Source organism: Ochotona princeps, chromosome 11 (assembly GCF_030435755.1).
Source record: "Ochotona princeps isolate mOchPri1 chromosome 11, mOchPri1.hap1, whole genome shotgun sequence".
In the NCBI taxonomy this organism is placed as follows: domain Eukaryota; kingdom Metazoa; phylum Chordata; class Mammalia; order Lagomorpha; family Ochotonidae; genus Ochotona; species Ochotona princeps.
The window spans coordinates 17,355,917-17,380,467 of record NC_080842.1 but is presented as its reverse complement, the minus strand read 5'-3'; the positions used below and the strand labels follow the sequence as shown (position 1 = coordinate 17,380,467).

The window sequence follows — 24,551 nt, the reverse complement described above, 5'->3', positions numbered from 1 at the left end:
ATGGTATGATTTCTATCTTTTTGAAGTTATTTAGATTTGCTTTGTGTCCTATCATGTGGTCGATCCTGGAGAAGGTGCCATGTACTGCTGAAAAAAATGTATAATCTGTGGTCTTAGGATAAAAAATTCTATAAATGTCTACCAAGTCCAGTTGTTCTAATGTTTGTACGAGCTCTGTTGTTTCTTTGTTGAGTTTTTGTTTTGTTGATCTGTCTATAGTTGTTAGCGGGGTGTTAAGATCGCCCACTATTATATTGTGTGTATCTGTGTCTCCCCTTAAGTCTGTAAGTAGTTGCTTCACGAAGCTAGGCGCATTGGAATTAGGTGCATATATGTTCACGATTGTAATTACTTCTTGATGGATCAGTCCCTTCACCAATATATAATGTCCTTCTCTGTCCTTTTTGATGTCTGTCAGCTTGAAGTCTAGGTCATCTGAGATTAGAACAGCTACACCAGCCTTTTTTTCTCGTCCATTGGCATGAAATGTCTTTTTCCATCCTTTCACTTTAAATTTCTTACAGGATTTTCTGGTTAGATGTGTCTCTTGTAGGCAACATATAGTTGGGTGCTGTTTGATGATCCATTCCGTTAATCTATGCCTTTTGATTGGTGAGTTTAAGCCATTTGTGTTTAGAGATAATATTGAGAGGAATTGGTTTTGGGCTGCCATGAGTGTAAGTGTGCAAGTGTGTATTTGCGACTATTAGAGTTTTTGATTGGTTGACTTTTCTTGTATGGATTTTAGTGGGGAGGTCTTCCCATTTGCCATCTTTGATTTTGGTTTGTATTTTTTCTTTCTGGGTTTAGCACCTTCCTGAGGAGATTTTCCAGAGCTGGTTTCGTGTTGATGTATTCTTCGAGTTTCTCTTTACTGTTGAAGTATTTGATTTCATTCTCAAATATAAATGAGAGCTTTGCTGGGTACATTATTCTTGGTTGGCAGTTGTTTTGTTTCAGGATTTGATAGGTTTTACCCCATTCTCTCCTTGCTTGGAGCATTTCTTCTGATAGGTCGGCTGTGATCCTGATTTCCCTTCCCCTGAAAGTAATCTTATCCTTTTTTCTTACTTGTCTTAGAATGGTTTCCTTGTATTCACTTGAAGGTAGCTTGAGGACCACATGTCTGGGAGACGATTTGTTTGGGTCGTATCTACTGGGGGTTCTTTGTCCTTCCTGGATTTGTGCTAGATTTATATTTCCAGTATTCTGGAAGTTCTCCTGTATTATCTCATTGAGCACTCGTTGCAAGCCTGTCTCCTTTTCCACTCCTTCGGGAAGGCCTATTATTCTAATATTTGATTTTTTGAGGTTGTCTTTCATTTCCTGTATGGACCTATTGGCTTTCTCTAGATTTGTCTCCAACTGTTTGATGAGCTGCTGCCTTTCATTCTGATTGTCTTCCAATTCTGATATTCTGTCTTCTGCTGTGTTCATTCTGTTGGTTAGGCTTTCAATTTTGTTCTCTATATCAAGGATTCCCTTTTTGACTTGATTTATTTCTGCAGTGATATGGTTTTCGAATGCCTTAGACTCTTCCCAGCGCTTTTCACTCTCTCTGACGAATTTCATCATTAGCTTCTTAAAGTCCTTATCTGATAGTTCCTCTATGTCTTCATCTTGCATCTCAGATATTGGGATTAGTTTTTGGTTGTATTGGGAGGGAGTGCTTGATCTTTCCTCTGGGTCATTGCTTTTTCTGATACTTCTCCTCATTGTGTTTTTACTTCTTGTTGTTTTGAGATTTTAGCGGTGATTCAGCTGAGCTGGCTCTGGTTTGGGGTCTCCGGCTGATCCCAGCAGGGCTTACTGCCTGAGTCACCAGCTGCTTTCAGGGTCTGTAGATCACAGCCCCGAGTTGGGTCAGGAGGCTTTGTGGGCCAGCCCTAGTGCCAGGCCCCTTCCCCTGTGGCTCCCTCTCAAAGGCAGTTCCCTACAGATTCACTCTGCCGAGCCGCGCCTGGGCTTTGGGTCACAAGGCTAATACAGCGGGGGTCTCTGCCTCAGTGCTGAGCCGAGACTCTCCTTCAGGGCTTGAGGTTAGCACAGCAAGGGCTCCTGCTGCTCGGAGCCTAAAATCCCCAACCCCGGCCTGTGCTGGGCTGGAGATCTCCGCGGCCCCAGTGCCAAACTCGGAAGCGCTGCTCCGCCGAGGGCTGCAACACCACAGGCAGGTCTTTCCGAGCGGGCTCCTGCTGGGAAAACCTGTCCGGCCAGTTCAGCTGAGCCCGCTACGGTCTGGCCTCTCTAGCTGAGCCCAGCTGGGGACTCCGCCCTGAAGAAGCCACTTCCTCAGCTGCACTCTCTCAAGGATGGAAGCGGATCTCTGAGAGGCACAGAGCCCTTTAGGTGAGACGTGCCCCCACTAGTCTGCTCCTCTGCCCAGGACGTAAGGCCCTGTCAAGCGTTGCACAGCCTCTGGGGCTCAGGGCGAGTCCAGCAACAGGATCCACTGACTCTCCCGCAGCCAGTCCACAGCTCGGAGCCGATATGGGGATCTCTGAGCCCCAGTCCCACAGTGCTGCTCCTGTTCCCTCTGCACTCTCCCAGAGCCGCTGAGCAGCGGGTAGGCAAGCCTCTGGGAAATCTCCCCAGCTTTTCCTCCACTTCTGCAGGGATAATGCACCCAATGATCAGTCCAGTAGCCTCCTCTGGGGGCTCCTGCCTTCCAGGGGACTGGTGCCCCTGTCGGTGTGGGCGCCTATCCTTCCAGCCGCCTCTGTTTTCCCTGGGGCGGTTGAGCCTCTGCCGCCTTCCCCCTGCCTGGGATCGTGACTCACCAGGTTTCTCGCGGCGTGCTGTATTTTCTTTCCTACTTTTTGCGGCTGTTCCTTCACGCTGTGTAGATCTTCTTGCTTTAGTGAACTCCAGTGACCTTCTCGCTCTTCTCCCTACAGTTTCGCGCCTCCTGGCCTGTTTCTCTGCTGGATCGGCTCCCCTCCTTCCCTACTCCACCCTACACCAGCTCTCTGCAGTCGGCCATCTTTTTCAGTCTCCCCGACTGTGCAATTTCAAGATTGTATTTTCTGAGATATTAAACACCTTTAAACACATGTGATCCTTTACATCTTGAAAGGGTGACTCATTTAGTAAATAATTCATGCTTGAAATGACTGTGATAATATTTATTATTGACATTTCAGCTAAGAGTATAAATAAAACAGGATTGAGTTGACTTAAGTTCTAAATATTTTCCTTACTGTTACTGATTAGCAAACCAAAGTTAATTATCACAACATTTAATGTGAGTTTGATATGTATAAATAGCATTATTGAAGGAATAATGATCATTTCATTTGGAATTAAATCTAGATAAGTTTTTCAAAATGCAAAGGCTGTATTTTTCCTAGATCCTAAAGCAAATGACAGAGCAAGAAAAGCAATGAATAAGAACATGAAGAAAAAGAACAGAGAGGGAAAGGGAAAGTTTGGAGAGAGAGGGAGAGAGAATTCATAGATCTCATCAATGGAAATTAAATAGTGATTAATTCTTAAATTGACACTATTTAGTTAGGATTAAATTTCATGTTTTTATGTACTTAAGAGACAGAACAAGAGACAGATAGAGAGGTAACAAGAGAGTTCTGTCTGTGTTCACTTCAGACGCCTCCAAGTGCCAGGGCCAAGTTGAAGCCAGGAGCCAGGAAGGCAATCCAAGTGAAAGGAAGGGATTTAAATATTTGAACAATCATCTGCTGTATCCTGGGGTACTCATTAGTGATGGAGCAAGAACACAACCCATTCTAGTTGCTCAGCCATTGTGACTTCCAACCTGTTACCAGAGCCAATCGCCCAGGGGGCTCTTTCCTTTAAGTCAAAAGACCAGTCTTACCTATGCCTTGTATTATTCTGCATCCTTCTGTCTTCCTTTTCATCTGCCTAGCATCCAGAGTGTAAATTGGTTGAGCTTCAAACTCCCTCAAAAGGTTACTTCAGCTCTGCCCACTCCCTCTTCCTTCCAAACCCCCACACCTCTCTGAATGCCCTCAAGATACTGTAGAACACCAAGCCTGCTGCAAGATGAGGCTGCTGACGTGGCTTACCCAATATATAGCAAGTGTATTTTCTTTAATAGCATTGATTTGGCTGTGAATTCCTACCATATTTCCTCTCTATTACGAGGGGATATCTTTCCTAATATATTGGTGTGGAAACCTTGGAAGGGTGTAAGAAGTTGGCCTTTTGTCCAAGCCACATCCTCTTGGTAAGAGCTGTAAATTCCTCTGAACTTCTTTACTTTCTGTAGGAAATGGGCTGAGGCCCATGGGGTCACCATTGAGTGTCTGGCCCCTATACACTCATCTACCCTTTGGGGGAACTCCCCCAGCAGTTGTTATACTGCATAGCTGATGTCTACCCACCCCTATTCTTTCCGACAAATTCCATCATCCTTTCTGGAAGGAGACAGAGAGTCCTTGTGATTGGGACTAACTTCATGGGAGGCTGTGAAGCCCTGGCCTATTTGGTGGGATTCAAAACTCCTTGGATGAGTACCAGCACTCCCCTTTTCTGTCATTTCTGAGCAAGTGCCTCTCATTGGTAGAGGGAGGATGGAATTCCTGGGTAAGCCTTGATGGTGCTTGGATGGACCTAGGAGTCACTGCTGCAGAACTCCAGAGATGAACTGGATAATGCCTTCTTCTCTCCCCTCCTTATTACACTTGTACTTTTTCATTTCATGACTTCACAGCCAGAGCCTTTGGCAGTTTCTCATCACTACATGCAACACTGGACTGGAATATCAGCCTCTTGAATTATAGAAAGAGGTTCTTATCTCCCAGGAACAGTCTCAGGCAAACTCAGCCACTTCCCCCTGCCTCTGGGAGGACTAAGAGCTTGGCCCTGTGCCACCCACCCTTTCTGTTCAGGGAGCAGGAAGAGACATCTGGGAGTTCTTAACTGGGGCAGGGATGTCTGTATGGAAAAGCCATTTCTGCTCTTACTTTTCTCCTTGAGAAGAGTCTGGTTGTGTTAGGCATCTTGGGAGATGAACTGAAGAGTGACTCTCCTACCTCTGGTCTAGTCTACCAATCCAGGGGCTTTGGGATTTACTAAAGCAGGCCTCAATATGAACCCCAAATGGCACGATTTGTTTTTTCTATGTTAGAAATCTTTTCAACTTTACTCACTACACCTAGAAACGGCAAGTTGCTAGAGGTACCCCTACATCCAAAGCTTTGTCTTCCTCTAAGGTCAACTTTCCTCATTCCAAGTCCTCAGGTGGGAGAAAATCTTTGCCTTCTACTGAAAGCCTGGAGTTTCCCTTCTTGCTCCCTCAGGAAAGCTGTCACCCCAGGAATAGGATTCCACCCCACTTTCTCGCTTTTTTTTTCTCTGCTGTCAGCAGCAGCCACAATTGCCTTTTCCTTCCCTCTTTTCTTCTCTCTCTCTCTCTCTCTCTCTCTCTCTCTCTCTCTGGTGAAAGAGCTAGAAAGCAAAGGAAAGACAGAGAGGAAAAAAAATTTCTGTCTGCTTGTTCATTCCCCAAATAGCTGCAATTGCCAGACTGAACCAATTCAAAGCCAGGAGCTAGGAGCTTACTCTGGTACACATGTATTCAGAGGCCCAGGGTCTTGGGCCATCCTCTGCTGCTTTCCCAGGTCAGAACTGGGTCAGACGTGGAGCCATTGGGATATGAAATTGTACCAATAAGGGATGCCAGAGAGAAGACAGAGATCATAAATTGTGGAGAGCGGGACTATGCTCCAAGATGGCGCTTGTTATTGTCTTCTCACAGCACAAAGGCAGTAATCAAGTTTTAGGAAGTTGCAGAAGATTGGTTCAAGGTCTCATGCAGTCTGCATGGTGTGCGCGTGATCAGAGTTGTGATTGGTGTGTGTGTGCGTGATCAAGGCTATGATTGGTGTGTTTGATGCGTGGCCAAGCAGCCATATTGGAATTGGCTGTTGATAGGGTTTTAACCTAAGTTTGAGAGAGAACAAAGAAGAAGAGAACAAAGAGGAGTAGTGGTAGAGTAGTAGTAGTAGTAGTAGAAGAGAAAGCCTGTAAATATGCTGTAGTTACTGTCCTTCTGTATTATACTTGGATTTCTTGTTTTGTTATGTTATATAATTAGTTTGTCCTTCAATAAATCCTCATAAGAACAAGCACCTGTGTTGGAACTTCACTCGCTGGATGAGGGACCCCGTTAATAAATCCTATTGTTCACTCTACAGTGTGTCACAATGGCCAGAGCTGAGCCAATCTGAAGCCAGAAGCCAGGAGCTTTTTCTTGATCTTTAACCTAGACGCAGGTGTACAAGGACTTGGGCCATCTTTTACTGCCTTCTCAGGCCAGCTGTAGGGAGCAGGGTTGGAAGTGGAGCTGCTGGAACACCAGCCACACACATGTAGGATGTTAGCATTTCAGATAGAAGTTTACCATTCTATGCCATGGTACCATCTCCAGGAAAAGTTTCCTGTTTAATGTAGAGGTAGAACCTGACCATGGCACTCAGATATGGGGTGCTAACTTCTCAAGTGGTGAATCCACAACACAACATTCATCCCAGACAGACAACATGCGTATGCTAGCCAATTATAAACCATAATTTTTCTTTCATGGGTTAATGAATCCAATTTTTTCACCTTTATTCATGAATCATTTTGAACAAATCCACTAAAATTACAACTCATTTACTTCCTTACTCATTATGGAATTCTCTATGCTGAGCCTCAGAGTGTCTTTTATAATTCATCAACCATATTTCAGTTTGCATGTATGTTAACCTTAATTCTACATTAAATTAATGTCTTCTCAGTTTTTTCCTGTATACTCCTTGTGAGTTTGAAATGGTCAAATAACTCTAGCATGTTATTTGTGAAGAGAAAATGTGAGATTCCATTGCAGTCAGGACTCAAACCGAAGTGGCAGGCAGAATAACCAGTGCTGTAGTAAAATCAGGGAGGCCCAAGCTGATATGCTGATAACTAGTGGGAATCATAATATCCCCTGTCCAACTTGGGAAAGAGAAGGAAGTCTAGGTGTGGAATAGAGAAAGCATGTCCATAAGACAGTGATGAGCCTGACTGAATCCATTGACAGCCTTTGTCTGTCCATTAACAGCCTTGCCATTGTCTATCAACAAAACCTTCTTGTGCATTTCTAAAATGATTCTTATTCTTCCTTCCCCACAACCAATGTCCTAAAATAGGTATCAATGTTTAACATGGAGTATAAGTAAGGAAAAGAGCACAAGGATTTGGAAAGCTTGTCATCATTCCCTGTTCCCTATGTACTAGACACCACAATTATTATAGTGCCTATGCAGGTCATTCAGTCAAAAGTGGAAAAAGAATGTTAAAAAGCATTTAAACTCTTTCACTCATTTCATCTCTTCTTCAGCAGGCATCACATATGTATATTATCTAGCTACTATGTTTTAAAATACATGAATGACACAGTATCAATTTATAAAGCATGCCTGTTTTATTTCAATCAATGTAATTTCCCCATGTTCATGAAGTTCAGATGAAATCATGGATATATGACTTTATAATGCACGGGGGAAAAGTGGATATTGAACACTTTTTTCCAAATTACAGTTGAGAGTAATGTTTAATTTATCTTAAGTATGTAAGTAATTGTTTTTGGAGTAAATTTAGTGATGTTGAAGATAATTGATATCAGGTACAAATTGAGATCTATATGATATTTTTGTCTGATAACAGATAAGTAGTGTCTTGTTGAGTGGCTACCAAGGATATAGCTGATTAATTAGCTAGGCTTACTTATTAAATTAGTTTCCTTTTCCTCAAATGCACTTAGCACAAGTCATGGTTTCCTAATACTAGCCTGGCAATCCAAGCTTAGTTTAAAAATATCCTTTATCCATTGAAAAATATGATTCAAGAAATGAATGTGCAGTGTCCGTTTGACACTTAAAATGCTTATGCCACAGCAAATCTAAGTTGCGTTTATCCATGTCACTTAGTTTCATGAATTACTTATTTTGGTGATACCTTATATATGAATATCTTCTTGGATAATGAAGTGCGTGTGAATGATTTATCATTTCCTGACTTTCACTGTTCGCTTGGCATGCCCTCCCATTTGTGTGACCCAACTTGAAAGGAGTGGTGACTCATGCGTTGGACAGCCACCATTTTCGCAGTATCTTCACTTTTAGTGCGTTACAGATGCTGCCTTCTATCCGAGGGAATGGCAGTGGGCTGCTTGCTATTGCTCTCTGATCTGTTAAACGGAACAATTGTGAAGAACAGGTGCCTAAAAGAACATACATTGAAAAATCCAGGTTAGCAGTTGTCTCCAGGTTACCGTTTCCAACAGACCACCTCCTGGAATCTGCACCAGTGATATAAAATCAATTATTTTTTATTCAAGCTTAGTTTTGTTATTTTTAATGTGTAGGTGAATAATAATAATAATAAATGATAAAAGCAAAATTTCAGTTCACATTACTTTGACCATCTGCTTCCTGTTTCTCGCCTCTACTTAATACACTTTAATTACAAAGTGGGGCTCTCATTGTTACAGACAATGGTTCTTCCTGTTACCTCTTAGTCTGATTGCAGGTTGTATTCCTATTAGAAAGCTCCGTGCAGAATAGACCTTTTTCAAAGGCAGTGATAAACGGTATTGATCTCTCACTGCTGTTTCTTTGACCTGGTTCTGTTTTACATTGTCTGTATGCTTTCAATATATACAGCCAGAAAAGCATCACACGAAACACTGGACATATTCAGTGCTCTGATTTTGTGGGAAAGGTATCAGGTTTGCACTTCTTACGTCAAAGCTTACAATCAGAGAGTGTTTACCAATTACTGCTCTGAAATAAATATGTAAGCCTTTTCATTCTTGAGCACTTGCACTGCTCCAACATAGAAGCATTACTTGTGTTGATGTGTGCCTAGCTCCTGAAGTTTTCAGTCCCAAAGCACTTCTCTTCTCCCTCTACAATTACTCCCTGTGTGAACTTTCTCCCCAGCCCCCAGTGCCCAGCACTGTGATACACTGGAAGTGAACTCATATTTTCAGAGTTAATTTTCAGTCAGACTAGTCAGAACATTTCCATTGGTAATTTATGATGCTTTCCAAACATACATCAGTTCTTAAAAGCTTTTCTTATACTCCTATATCACCTAAAATCTTTACTGAGTATTTTTCTGTAACAGTCTACGTCTATTTCAATAAATGTATCTCTACAGGAAAATTTGCACTAATGCAGGAAATTGACAATTAATGTCAAGTATTGTGAAATACTGGAAAAATAAATAATATGAAAATAAAACCAAGATATTAAAGTCCAACTACAAAGATTCTTTCTGAATTGACTCCCCAATAGTTCCTTTGTGTTGAAGAAACAAAAGAAATTTTAATGACTTTTTGTGGCATGAAAACAAATCTATGTGAATGCTAAGAGACCTTGGAAACAACTGTAAAAAAATGGGTATCTTTATGAGCTATGCTTTATTGTGTCATGCTTGTATTATGCTTTATTAAATTATACTAGACACTTAAAATTTTCTACTACCGTTAGTAAAAATTTCATATTTAGAAGGCACAAATTAGGTTCATTATGTATTTGCTTATGAATATTAGATGTGGAATGCATACAACTTAGAGATACTATGGTATTACTGTACTTAAAAAGTTTGCATGTAATTGGTGTTTAGTAAATATGTGTTGGAGAAATAGTATAGTATGTTTAAGTTTGTTTTCCAACAACACAAATTCCTGTATCCATCTTCAAGCTTAAATTTAAAAAAAATCAGTTTTGTATTTATTTGTAAACATTTGAATATGCTATTGGAGCTTCTTATTGTTAATTGTTGAAAAGATATTTGTCATTCCTACTTCTATTGGATGGTGTTGATAAACAGAAGAAATAATCTATGTAAAGAACTAACTTTGTGCTTGGCCTTTTAACTGAGAAAATGAGCTCAGGTGTGGCAACCAATGGCTTTATCTGCTATGCCGCATCCCTGGCGTCACTCTGTCATATTTTAATGAATACCTGCGATATGCATCATAATATCCCAGGAGAAATGGGGACCGCAATATTTTCATCTATTCAATAAACATTATTGAACACCTAGCTGATCTGCGTGGGGGAGGTGTAGCAAGAAACACCTCGAAGAGCCTGTTCCCACATGGTTTCTAATCAAATGGGTATGGCAGAAAATGAACAGATGACTATTGAATGACGAAGGGAGATGAATGCTCTGAATACCAAATGGAATCAGAGAGGGGGTGATAAACAGGGAGGGATGTGTGTTTAATATGAGGTGATGATGAAAAAGCTAAAAAGCATGGTCTTGAATCCGGATGTTTCCGAGGTTCTGTGGGATCCTGCCTCTCCTCATTTGTCTGAACGCATGGTGACACTGAATTGCTGGGCCCAGCCTTCTCTGTCTCTCTGGTAGATTCCGAATGGTGCAGAGTTGTTTTATCACAGAAAGAATGCAGAGCATGCACTTGCTCATATCCTCCTGGACTTTCCCCAAGCGTGGTTTTCGCTGAGGCCTAAGATGCCAACCTACGGAAGTCACAAGACTGATGTGGATTATCCTGTCCTTTTGTGTCATTTTCCTCCTGATCTCCATCTCACAAACCATAGGTTATATTTCCTTGTTCCCTTTCTGTGCCCACTGTAAGAATATAAAGTAGGCGATGACAGTAAATTTTATATCTTGTCTGCACTGTTTTCTCCACAATTTTAGGAAAGTACTTCATTAGTAGAAAATGCTAAGCTAACTTCTGTCTGATCTATGCATAAATGTGATGATATTTAGATGTGTGGAATATGTTTCCTGAAGTCCAGCATCAAAAGCAAGAAATAAAGCAATATTGAGATAAGTTTAATATGATCTTGCGATGACAAGATAAATCCTGGAAGAGAAAGCTGATAATGATAACTGATATGAATAAATGCATAAAACAATAATGAGAAATAAAGCATGATGAAGTTGTATAGCCACCTGAAAGGAAAGAAGACTAAGCATCACTAAAATTGCTCCATTTTTTTAGCTACACTTATTGCAGTACTGCTTCACTAACAAAGGGTTACTAGCATCATGATTATGTCACTTAGTGTCACGTATTATATTTAATGTGATTCAGAAGGCTATAAATGAACAGTTGCAAGAATCAAAATTGGGATTACAAAGTTAGAATTAGAGACATATTCTCAAAGATTGCTCTCAAAAATTCTCTACTACAAGCTATGCAATATTCTTTTGTCAAATAAGCACAATGGAACAGCTACAACTTTCCCGTGAGCTACATAAAAAAGTCTTTGATATTATTTTGAATCAAATACAATTCCACTCGACCTCTCTATAAATGCCTCTAAAGAGGGTTCTGATTTCCTCAGACTGTGTCCTTCCTATGCACATTCATCCATTTACATAGTCAGCACTTACTGGATTACGTAGTGAGGCCCATGGATGTCACACTAATGTACTTATTGGCACTTTTGATTCCCAGAAGAGCCCTGTTTTCTGAGTGATAATGAAAATCGATTCAGTCTCAGCTGAATCCCACCATAAATCCAGCAGGACAACACCCAACCAGGAGTAGCAATCCATAAAAATAGCTTTAAATCTGTCATTTACAGTGTGCCTAGTTCTGTGTTTGGGGCTAGGGTGACTAACCTAATTACAAGAAAAGAAGTGTGTTCTTATCATGAGCTCAGAAATAATTGTAAAGCAAAGGAAATGAGTATTACATATGCATTCTCCAATGAGCTGCTCGGTAAGCAAGACCAACTGATAATATATCATGATAATTTTCACATCCAAATTTCACATCCAACACATCCAAATTACACATACTCACAAGCTGCTCTGTGGTGTTTCCATACATATATGTATTGCCTAGTATCCGTCCAGGGTAAACATGACTGTTTTTTCAAATATATAACATTTGTTTACAGTAGGAACATTTAAAAATCCTTTCTTCTAAGTTTGCAAGAAAACATACACAGTTTATTATCATTACCTATACTCACCCTACTATGCAATAGAACAACAGAACAACTTAACCCTTAGTATGTCTAACTTAGTATGTCTTAGTCAATCGCTCTTTCTTCCTCCTGGTTTCCAGGGACCACCATTTTCTTTACAGCTGTCCTGAAAGGAGGCTGGCAGTGGCATGTAACAAAAGCAAGCAGTAGTGTCCTGCTCCAGGTATGCCTGCTCGTTTCTATCTTACAAGAGTGATAATGTCTTACAGTCACTCAACTTCCTGAATTCAAGTCCATCTCTGGAGTGGATGAATGAGAATGTTTCCACAAGCTGGATCCATCTATGAGTTGTGGCGAGAGCCCCACAGACTTGTATGTTTAATGGAGACTGCAAGCTTCCCACCTCTCCCTCACATCATGGGATGCTGTGCCGACCCCCATTTCCTTTCCACTCAGACTGTTACATCAAAATGTAAAGTTTCTCTTTGCTTTTATTTGCTCTTTAAAGTCTAACAGGTCTAATTATCAGACAAACTATGTTTTTCTCATCTAGCTGGTCCCTGCGTCATTCTGATAGGAATGCAAACATGCTTCAGGTAGAGTGTATTCCTCTCTGCAATCTTGCTTAATTCATTCAAAGTAGTATATTGTACATTAAAACAGATTGATTAAGTGTCTATTCTTTCTATTCCAAAAAGAAGATAGCCCAAAGTAGAATCTCTCAAGACAACTTTACAGCAGAGTAATGAACAGAAAACAGATATTTTAAATCCATCTTATGTAGCAAAGGCTGTCAGAGTGAATTAATGATGTTCAGTAGAGTAAATACTTTGAAGTCTTGTTTGCAAGATTTTCATAATCAGCGATGTTTTACTGTGTATCACCAGGGTTACCGAAACTGTATTCTGTCATCACCCTTTGTCTCAGTGCAGTTTACTCTCTGTTAGAATGAAAGTTGCAGCTCCTATTGGGATTCTTTTTTTCACTGCTGTTCTTCAAACATGTTTTCCTGCTTGCTTGCCAAGTAAAGCTCCCCTGCTGTGTCTGTGGCAGTTTATTTTTCTTTAAAGTTGTTTTGTTTTTTTGTTTTCGCCTTCGCACTCCTGCTGTGTGTGCAAAAGTGCTTGCCAAGGGGCATCCCACAATTGCTATCTTAGTGTGAATGGCAGTCAAGACTGTTGGCTGGTTCAGCTCTTGGGGTGGAGAACCCCTGAGTGGGCAAAAAACTTTTCATCCTTCTCCAACATTGCTACATCATGGGAGGAAATCTAAGAACTGCCTACTTCAGTGTTAGAAGTCTATGTCTGCATTCTTACTCAAATTAACAGGTGTGAGTAAATTTTCCTTCAACTAAATATGCAATAAATATTTCTTAGATAGAAATAATTGTGAGGTATACAGGGTATATAAAAGAAGTTGAGAATGACCATGGGCTCACTTTAAAAAAAAAATCTGTCTACATTCCTATATTTTATGAATCCTTTGATTTGTTTGGGAATGTGTTTGTCATTTAATGGCTGTGCAGGTTTTCGTTTCTGTCCAGCTTAGATAGACTTCCCTTTTGACACAGTCATTTGACAAGTATCATTCTTGAAATTTGGTTGCAAGGCTGCTCCCATTTATGTAAAATTGATTACATTTATTTAAAATTGATTACAACAATTTCTTCAAATGAGCTAGAAAAAAAAATTCATTCCAGATAGACATTTTTCTTAAGTAGTGAATTTTGATGAGCATTATGTGGAAATGTGCCTTTGAAAATTAAGTATCATAGAGAGAAGTTTAAACTGCCATGGTAAGTAGACTTTACTGCATTGTTTTCAATCTCTCTCCACATTAGTGGCTGCTTAGAGACTCGTTTTCTTGGAGCAGAAAGCAAAATGCCTTTGGTGTGTAAAGTTCATGCCATATAATTTGGACACTTAAAGTATTTTGTTTTTAAAACTATACTTCAACTGTGTCTTTTAAAATGAATTCCAGTAAACAGACATTATACAGCATTAAAGTAGAGGAACACAGGCTAAGGGATAGAAGATAACATTTTTAAATGAGTATTTTTAGCACCTCAGGCAAAAATGACACTTTTACATCCTACTATTGTGTTCCCAGATTGTGCTTATATAAGTCAATGTAAAATTCATTGGAGAGTTGCGGAAAATGGGGCAGAGAATGGCTAAGTGACTTGCCCCAGGACCCGTGGAACAGAATGGCCTGGCTGAGTTACAACTCATCACAGAAGTCTGGGACTGCATGCTGTCCCTTGTGTTCTATTCCTGGTCTGCACAAAACACAGATACATGCAGTGTTCACTCTAATACAACCACTCCTCAATAACCAGTGACAACAACATGACTTAGCACTCCTCCTAGAGTACCAGCATTCCCAGTGAGGCATTTAAGAAGTTTGTGGAACTAAACTTACATTTTTGTGGTCACAAAGATGTTGCTTATTACTACTTCAGTGTGCCAAGTGCTGGCTTCATAATCTGAAATTAAAAGCAATTTCCCAAATTTTCCATCTTACTGCCCAGGAGAATTTCCATAACAAGGACACAAGTCTGAACAGAAATTACAGGTTTAATTTGTATTTTATTTTCAGGAATCAAATTAGTGGGTTGAACAAATGTTTGTATCTTGTGGTAATTGTGATAATATCTTAATATCCAGCATTTCCGTATAGTATAATCAAATTATTAAGGGTGGTATTTAGAAAACAATTATAGTACATCTAATTTAAATTGAGTTCTTTGAGGCTGACTCTGTGGTATGGTAGGTTGAACCTCTGTCTGCAACACTGACATCGCTTATAGGCACCAGTTTGTATACCAGTGGCTCTGCTTAGGATCCAGCTTCCTGCTTATGGCATGGGAATGCAGGAAAGGAGGACCCAAGTTCTTGGGCCCTTGGACCCACATGGGGAATCTGGAGGAAGCTCCTGGGTCCAGGCTTCAGATCAGCCCATCTCTATCTATTGCGGTTTTTGGAGATGTGAGCCAGCAGATGGAAGATCTCTCTGTATTTCCCTCTGTGTCTCTGTAATTCTGCCTTTTAAATAAACAAAATAAATCTTGAAAAAGAGACATTCTTTTAAGAAGTTTCGGTTCTGTTTTTGTTTTTTGTGTTTGTGTTTGTTTCGGTATCATCAGATTGGGAATTTGATGCTAAAGTGTGAACTGGAGATGATAACTTCTCAACAACTGGACTTGAAAAAGCTTGGACAAAGCCTGATTTGAAAGTCCTCTCTTCCTGATGAAATCAAGCTTTTAAGCAATCTAGGTCTTATTACTGCTTTTAAGTTATTCAATCCCATTTTTGATAGGAGCATGAGAAGGCACATGTGAACTATAAACTGGCGAAATTGATTAGTCACTGTTGCAGACCATATTTCTTCCATACAGAAAATAAATTCAGTGTAATCTGTTGATAGCCTTTTCTTTTTACTTTGAACTGAGCCAGCAGTGATATAAAGCAATTATTTTATATATTATAAACTGCTTTATCTTCTCCTTTTCCCCCTTTATACTCACCTATATGCATTGAATCTGTTTTGCAGCCTTCCCCTCTATCCAGATAGATGCAACATGTAACACATTCACTCCTGCTTTCTTTCTTCCACTTTCGTTTTAGAAAAACCGATATCAGCGCCTGGCACAAGTAGCCGAGTGCCTAAAGTCTTTTCCTTGGACCCACAGGGATCCCTTACGGGCGCTGGTTTTCTTGGTCTTTGAGATGCATTGGCAAATGAATAACTTCTTTGATGCTTTTCTGATTTCTTGATGTAGACACTGATTGCTCTGAGCTTCTCTCTTGACTGCTTTTTCTGCGTAAGTTTTGATATGCTGTACTGTCATCTAGGATTTTTTTTTATTTCTGATTTGATTTCTTCTTTGATCCACTGTTCACTAGGTAGTATATCATTCAGTCTCTGTGAGTTTGCATATTTTCTGAGATAGTTTTAATTTGCTGATTTCCAGCTTCATTCTTTTTTTGGTTAGAAAAGATGCATAGTATGATTTCATTTTTTTAATCTGCTGAGGCTTGCTTTATTACCTATCGTGCCCTTTATGCAAAGTCATTTCCATGCAATGATGAGAATAATATGTACTCTGTAACTGAGAAATGAATGTTCTGTGGACATCTGTTAGGTCCATTTGGTCCATGGTATAGATTAGCTTTGTTGTTTCTTTGTTCAATGTCTACAGTTGATCTGTCCAATGATGAAAATGGTTGTGGAAGGACCAAATTATTATTGTATGAGAGTCTAGCTCTCCTTTTTTGGTCCATTAGCCATTGCTCTGACAGTGGATGCAAATGCATTTACTATACTCATTTCTTTAAATCATCCCTTATCCATTCATCTTAATATTTTTTGTCCATAAAGTCTCTTTTGTCTGATATTAGAATGGTTACACTTGCTCAACTTTTCTATCTGTTAGTATGGAGTATCTTTCCTATTTTTCACTCTCAGTCTGTATGTGTCTTTGTTAGTGAGGATGTTTCTTGTAGGTACCAAATGGACAAGTCTTGTGCTTTAATCCATTCAACCAATCTGTAACTCTGGGTAGGAGAGATGTTTTCATGGCTATTAGTGAAGGGTATCAACTTGTTCCTACCATTTTTCTATACATTTCCTCATTTGCTTTGTACTTTTGCTAGATTGTCTACCTTCAAGTCTTTCGATTATTGTGGTTGTTAATCTCTACTTCTATGTGTAGTGTATCCCTAAGCATCATTTGTATGGCTGGTCAGGATGTGGCAAACTCCTTCAATTTCTGTTTATTTTGGAAGGTCCCTATTCAGTTTCACGTGTAAATGAGACCCTACTTGGGTATGGTATTCTGGGTTGGAAGTTTCTTTTTAGGATCTGCATCATGTCTCTTTTTAGCATGTGGGATCTGAGAAATCAGCTGTTAGTCTAACTGCGGATTCTCTGAAGGTAGCCTAGCATTTCTCTGATGAGTGTTTTAGGATTTGGCTTTATATTTTATCAGTGAAAACTTGACTGTGGTATGTCATGATGAAGATTTTTTTCTGCTAGTGCCTATGAGCAGTTATGTGTATTTCCTGTATTTGGGTGCCCTTTTCTTTCTCCATATTAGGGACATTTCTATTATTTTGCTGAATAAAACTTCTAATCCATTCTGTCTCAGGAATTCCTAAGATTGTGTGTGTGTGTGTGTATTCACTTGAATGTATCCCATAAATCTTGAACACTTTTGCATTTCTATGATTTTTTTTTTTCATTTTGGTTTTTTGTTTGTTTGTTTTGCGAGGCTGAGATCCTTCCAAGATTTTGTCTTATATCTTGAATATTCATTCTTCTGCTTCCCCATGCCTGTTATGAAGGCATTCCACTCTTCTTTTGCATGTTGAATTGTTCATTTCTGATATTCCCATTTGATTTATGTTCAGAGTTTTAGTCCTGACAGTCTATTACAACTACCAAGACCAGGGGTGTTCCCAGCACCGACTACCTCTGAGTGCTCCAGCTTCCCAGCTTGCCTTGTCATGCCTTTTCCTTGCGGCTTGCAGGAGACTGTGTGTGTGTGTGCCTTCTTCACAGTCCAAGATGTATGAGCTTGCCCCCTACCAGGACACCAGTCCTGTCGCAAAAGTGGACAGCTAGGACCACTAATCATATGTGCCTGTGCAGAGACAGACAGCTGCTGCAACTGCTACAACCTTTGTTCTCCCACTTTGCTGCCCTTCTAAGCATGTACAGGACACCTTCAAAATGGCAACTTCTCGCTGTTTCGGGTGGTGCATGGAAGGCAGGCAGAAATAATTGTGCTCCTTATCTGTGGCGATCTGCCAGAACCCTCCCCTCACTCGAGCTCCAACCCATTACTGGAGTTAGTGTGTTCTGCATGATTTTATACCAGGCAATGCCATGATCCACTCCCACTTCAATCTCTGGATCTACTGTTTCCCCCCCAGTGTCCAGTGTGGCGTCTGTTGCTTGAGGTGGTGGTGAAGTGATGACTCACTGTTACAGGCTAGCTGGTTTCACAGGGCTGATTGTAAGCAGTGCTTCCAAGTTCCATCCCCTTACCTCAAGCAGCTTCCGTAGTTCTACCTCTGTTTATTACCCAAATCTCAGTCAGCCATGCTTCTGGAAGTACCATTCTTCATTCATTCTTTTTCTACCTAGGAGTAGCCAAAGCTTGTGTGGCCATCCCCTAGTCAGCTATCTTGAATCTGATTTTATTGTTTTAATTATCTTTATAGTTTATTATCCATGAAAAATTCGAACAATCACGTTAGTTTCTTTAGAGTCTTTACTATTTCAGCTTTTTGCCAGTACCAAATTAGGTCTTGACAGTTTGCCTTGATTTTTTCATCTGGTTCTGGGGGTCTTTCCATTGTTTAATTAAGATCTTTTCTTCTCATCTAGGACAAGTCTATAAGTCTATGTTTGGGTTCATTTCTCTTTTCATAATGCAAGGAAACATAAATCATTGCAATGCTGACTGTCTTGTCATCACCAAAATGAGTTCTGTATGCAAAAAACAAATGTGACATTGTCTTGTATATTTTGCCAAGGTTTTCCAAATGTTTTGTCTTAAGCATCGTTGCTTTCCTAGGTTGGACAATACCAGTGAATATTTATTTTCTTGCAGTTAGTTACTCATAAATTTCATGATCTGAATTGTTTGTCATTCATGGTGGAGGCTGATTCTTATATAGCCAGGGAGGAAAAGAACTGATTAAATTTTAATATTCCTTTTTCTTTTTCTTTTTTCCTTTTTTTCAGATGACACGAGAACAATATATATTAGCAACACAACAGAATAACCTGCCAAGGACTGAGAATGCACAACTGTATCCAGTGGGAATTTATGGCTGGCGAAAGAGGTGCTTATACTTCTTTGTGCTTCTGCTGTTGGTTACCATGATAGTTAACTTAGCCATGACAATATGGATATTGAAAGTTATGAATTTCACTATGGTAAGTACCACCATGTTTTGCATCTACTGCTTTTGATTTGAAGATCATTCAGCTATGTTATTTTGTTCAGTTGAAAGTTATTTCAAATTTTATTATTTATGTACATGTCTTTAAAACTCAAAGACAACTGTATTTGATATTAAGATTATAATTGATATTCTTAGCTATGGCACATGCATGATATTACTACATGTATTTTAGGTACAGGAAATTTAGAATAAGCAATAGCATAGCCAATAATTAATTAGAAATGTAGCTATTATCAAAAGCATGATCTATTGCTTCTCATACCTGGGGTCTAATAAATTAGTTATTTTTAGCGATAGCTCACATTAGTATTAATACTATAAATGCTAAGTATGTCTCCAAAACTCCATGTGGTTCATATGCTCTGATATCTCTGTAGCTGCTTTCTATACAATATGACGCATGACTGAGTTTAAAAGTTAGAATTTCTTCTGGACTGCCAGGGGCAATATTTATAATTATCATCAAATGGTGACACCATTCTTTGAAAGAACATAGCTGGTACACTAAAGATAAGAAATTAAATCACTTTTGTAAAAAATTAATAACAGTAGAAAGATGATTACATGAATGAGTGAATATGGCTTTAGTCTTTTTTCTTTGAATATTTTATAGTAAACATGTCAGCATGACTTGTCTTGGGCAAGTAGTTGCTTTGGTATAAAACACTCGTTTTCTCTTTTCTGGCTAAATCCCTAAATTTCCCTACTTTGAAAACCCTCTTTTTTTCCTTGGAAATCTCAATATTTTCATACTCTCTCACTACTGACCACACTTTTAATATCCTTTCTTTTTTGAGTCCATATGGATGAGAGTAATGCTATTTTTTAACTTCATTGATATTCCTGTATGAGGCTGTGGGGGGGTGTGTGTGTGTGTATGCATGCGCACATGAATGCATGCATGTGTATGTACCTGTATACAGGTGCATTGCTGTTTATAATCCCATTAGAATTTGATTGGTAAGATTTTTTTTTAGATTTCTATAATGCCCTATTCTGATTTATTCTAATAGGTTCATTTTTAAATGAGCTTTCAAAGAGAAAAATGAGCACAGCACCTACCCGCAATGTGGAGTAGCATAGATGTTATCCTCATAAGGACTATGAGAGTGAGGATAACCTGACTTGTGAGATTCAATTCAATTGTAACTGGACAGAGCATGATAAAGTAGTAGACACTTACGGAAAACCATGAGCTGAATGGGTATACTCTTACAAATTAAGAAGAATGTTCATTTAAAAAGGAACCAAACACGCAAAAAAAAAAAAAAGATGGACACAGAATGGGAGCAGGGTGAACTATCTCCTGGAAATGCATTCTTGTTTAGGATGAAGGATCAAGTCATAAGAACCTCTAGTTTGCCACAGGTAGATAGGTGCTAGTAGATGCATGTTCATGAGATTCTCTGGAATTGCCGGGGAATCATTCCTTTGTCTAAGTGTTGGCTCAGATTCTTTCTCATGGGAGACTACTTTGTCACAAAATCAGTAATTCTGTCCTTGATGTTTCTGCTCTTTTAAGTTCTGATGTTCTGCTTGCTGAAACTGAGCTTCATTATCAATTCTCTTTTTATGTGTTAGGGATAATATTTACTTTCGCAAATGTCTTTTTGATACCTTCACTATTAGTGAAAACAGAAATATCTGCCAGCATGTTTTTCAACCTCATTTTTCTTCATTAACAATATGATTTTAAATGAACAATTTACTCAAATTTAAGATTTCAGTAATTCAGTCATCTATCAAAAGAGTTTCGAAAAGCTTATAAAAGATGCCATCAGTTCTCACTTCAGGGTGCCTTGATTTTATCCATTGACCAGTACATGGGGTTTTCAAGTCCCGTAATCTTCTCAAGCGTATTTAAATTAATTAGGAAAATACTACATAATTGCTTGACTGCATGTATCACACTTTGGGTACCTCATGCCTCGTCCCATGCTGATGCCAAGGCAGAGTAAACCATTCATGGGAAATAATTGAAATGGTCACCTGTGTTTTCAGGATCGTCACAGGCCCGAGGATGTGTGCTACCCATGGAGCTATCTAATTTGAACCTCAGCTGGCCAAAATGCCAACAGTCCTGAGGACAATTAAAAAGGATTATTTCCTTTGGAATCTTGGTATTTGGTGGTTCTAAGGGTAATTTTCATTTGTGGCTTTTTTCTTATTAATTAATGACTTTAGCTTTTTATAATGAAAAGGAAGATAATACTACCTTCAATTGTGTAAGCTTTTTGTATGTAGATGAAAGAGATTGGCAGATTAAATTGCAATAATTACATCTAGATAAAATGTGTAAGGCACCACATTCTCCATCTCACTGCAGTTGTCTGAGATTATTCAAAGAAATTCAGCATTTTGTAAGCATCTTCAGGGTTTAGTTGTCCCACACACTGCAAATGAAGTTGTATTTACTAGAAATGTGTAGAATAATTTCTAAGCCTTTTACATTAGAGCAGTAAAAAAAATCGATTTTATGTTTTCACTAGTATATTATGTTGGTAGCTTTCTCCACAGTGAATATCAAAGACTGCTTGCCACACTATAGCAAGAAGCAAAAGATGATGTGTGAATTGTTTGAGGAGTGCTATTAATCTGCACAAAATATATTTCACTTTTATTATAAGTATTGCCATCTAATACATGGAAGTGTATGGCTGTTAGCATCTTTTATTTGGGCAAACTGGGAATGTTTTTGTTATCAAAATATTGTGTTTTCAGCACAGCAAAGATAACTACCAATCATTTGTTATGATGCTGTACAGAATCCGTCATTATGATCAACATTGTGCGTGATCTGGACAATTGATAGGACCTTATTAACTTTTGTTTCTCATTTTGTGGAAAATCATTCTACTGATTGAGATACCCAGGTACAGAGAACCAAGGGAAAGGAAACGAGTTTATGCCACAAGGTGAAAGGCTTAAGATAGATACAGACAGTAATTTCCTGCCACCGAAAGTTGGTAACTATAGGTATGAGTCAAAGAGAGAGATTTTGATAGCTTTTCTCCTAAGATCTGTATAACCCAATTACAACCCTTTGTTGTTTGGTCGATTGTTGCAATATCATTGTGGTTTAAAATGGCTGAAGAAGTCTGTCAATTCCAGGTTTTTCTGCTAAGGCAATATTCTTTCCTGGGTTCAAATGTAAGTCTAAATAAATTCATTCTTCTTTTGATAATTGACACAATCAGATAGTAGTCATTTTAGAAACAAGAAAATTAAAACCTTTATAGCATCCAACTGCAATGTAAGCTAATACAAACGTTGATCAGCCGACAATAGAAAGAATGGAAACATTTAGCAAAGTAAGAGAACAAAGTTCTAGATGTAGTAGTAAAGATGTTATTGATATCCATACAAATAATAGTTGAAACAATCCATTATTTAAGCCAACTGGGGGAAAAAAAAAACTAATAGCCTGGTGTGGTTAATGGAATGATTGTTGGCTGAAAGAAAATTCCAAGAGAAGAGGTGTGTATTATCGTAGCAATTCAGGATTGAAATGGTTGTAAGGTGTAGATCTGTCCATTTATCAGTACAGGTCACTTTTAAATGTTGCCTTCATTTTGTTGTTTGACATTTGCTAAATATTCCTTTGGAATATCAGCCTGCTGTACTACCAGGTATAATTTTATTATTGTTAGACATGTTGATATTTGGTTGAAGTCTCCTGTGTTCGTTCAAGCATATTGGCATTCTGGTTTGACTATTTCAATTCTAATTTGAATTTGTATTAATATATCAATACCAAGTGATCACATTTCTTGTGATATCTGAAAAGCATAATCTGCATGGGATAATTTTATGTAATAATTTATACGTTTATTTCTTTAACTGGTATTGGCTTTTCCTCATTTCAAATATATTAGATACTTGCAAATATGTTTATGCAAATTCTTCCAAGATATATTTCTCTCTTAGTTGTAGGCAGTAGTCATTTCTAGTTTTCCATAACTTATTATCTTTCTGTGTACCTTTCCATAGTGCATATTCTACATTTTATTGCATTTAGTATTCTCTTGTCTGTCTTAAAGTTAAAAGCATTGTTTTGTTTTGGTTTGTTTTGTTCTTTTAATTTAGTTTTTCAGGAAGTCAAAGTGACAGGGAGAAGAAGGGAGGTCGAGGGAGAACTCTGTCTTGTGTTGCTGATTTACTTTCCTAATATCTGCAAGATTGGATTTATGCCAGGCTGATGCCAAAAAACAAGCAACTCTATCTAGGTTTTCCATGTCAGTGGCAGGATGTCTGTACCATGATCCACAGTCTCCCGGTAACATGAGAAGAATACTGAATGTGAATGGTCCAAAGGAATTCTGATTTGGACCGAAATGCTCATGTGAGAAGCAGGCACTTCAAGTGGCAGCTTACCTCATTAACCCACAAACACTCTCCCAACACTAAATATAAAAAAAAAAATATTGTGAAATAATGAATCTTAAATCCTGTGCTATTTCTAGTGCCTGGTTAAAAAATATCACAAATTGATATTCATGAGTACAATACGTTTTTAAATGTTCAACATTTATCTAATGACATGCTTTAATGCACTAAGATAGGTAAAGAACAATAGCAGTATGTTATTATTCACTGTTGTGATCCCTTCCTGATTATGGTGGAAGTAGGTTTCTCATTTAATAAATCTTGTTTTTGCTCAGGAAAACAAAAATGCGCTTTCACCACATTGTTACCAGCACATATTCTCTCTGTGCTTTGGACTTTAGCCATCCTGAGCAGGGAGAAGTGACATCTCATTGTGGCTTTAACCTGCATTACTCTGGTGGCTTATGTATGATATTGAACCATTTTTTAAATATATTTGTTGGCCATTTCTATTCCTTCTTTGGAAAACTCTCCATTGAATTCCATTCCCATTTCTCAACCATATTGGTTGTTTCTTTGTTGTTCAGTCTTTTAAGTTGCTAATATATTCAGGATAATCCTTTGCCAGGGAAGTGGTTTGCAAAAAAAAAATTATTTTCCATTTTGTTGAATGTCTTTGCTCTTTGTTGATTATTTTCCTTGCTGTGCAAAAATTTCTGAGTCTGATATGATCCTATCTGTTTAGGTTTGCTTTGACTGCCTGTATCTAAGGCAGGTAGATTTTTAGAGAAAGTGTATCCCTTAAGGGGCTACATCTTCAAAGCTGCAGCCACAGACTCCGACTCCCTTGAAAATAACCCCATTAAATCCCACTTCTTTCTTTTTCACAAACACACTGAGGTCTTGGATTTTGTTGAAAATCACTCTTTTCTATACCGTGCTACCTCATCTTCTTCCAGGCAAGAAGCATTGATGATTGAGAAGCACAATAGACTGCAATTACTGATAAATCAATGCCAGCCATAAAAACCTTTGTGTCCATGCTTGCTTCATCATTCCTACAAAAAAAAGAGTAATCCTGTTTTTTGTACAATAAGGGGAAAAAAAACAACAAAGCCTATCTCTTTTAAGACTTCCAGCCTCTTCCATCACAGTGGCACCTCAGCCTGCCCACCACAAGGAGACCTACCTTTCCCCAAAACCTCTTCATTGAGCAACTGAAATCAATGGAGTGCCAAGATGGGTTGACCCAGTTTGTTCTCATGTAGGATGCTTTCAAAATTTTGACCACTGATTAACAAAAAAAATTTTCCACTTACAC

General features: G+C 38.7%; 1 protein-coding gene across 2 annotated transcripts in view; it reads left to right on the top strand.

Moving 5' to 3' along the window:
- The window catches only part of SGCZ (sarcoglycan zeta), a 1,025,749-nt gene that overhangs the window by 638,120 nt on the left and 363,078 nt on the right, over positions 1-24,551 (top strand). For both annotated transcript variants that reach the window (XM_058669862.1, XM_058669863.1), the window contains exon 3: positions 18,681-18,875. In XM_058669862.1, the coding sequence (XP_058525845.1) occupies positions 18,681-18,875 (195 nt within the window). The remainder of the gene's footprint in view (positions 1-18,680; positions 18,876-24,551) is intronic.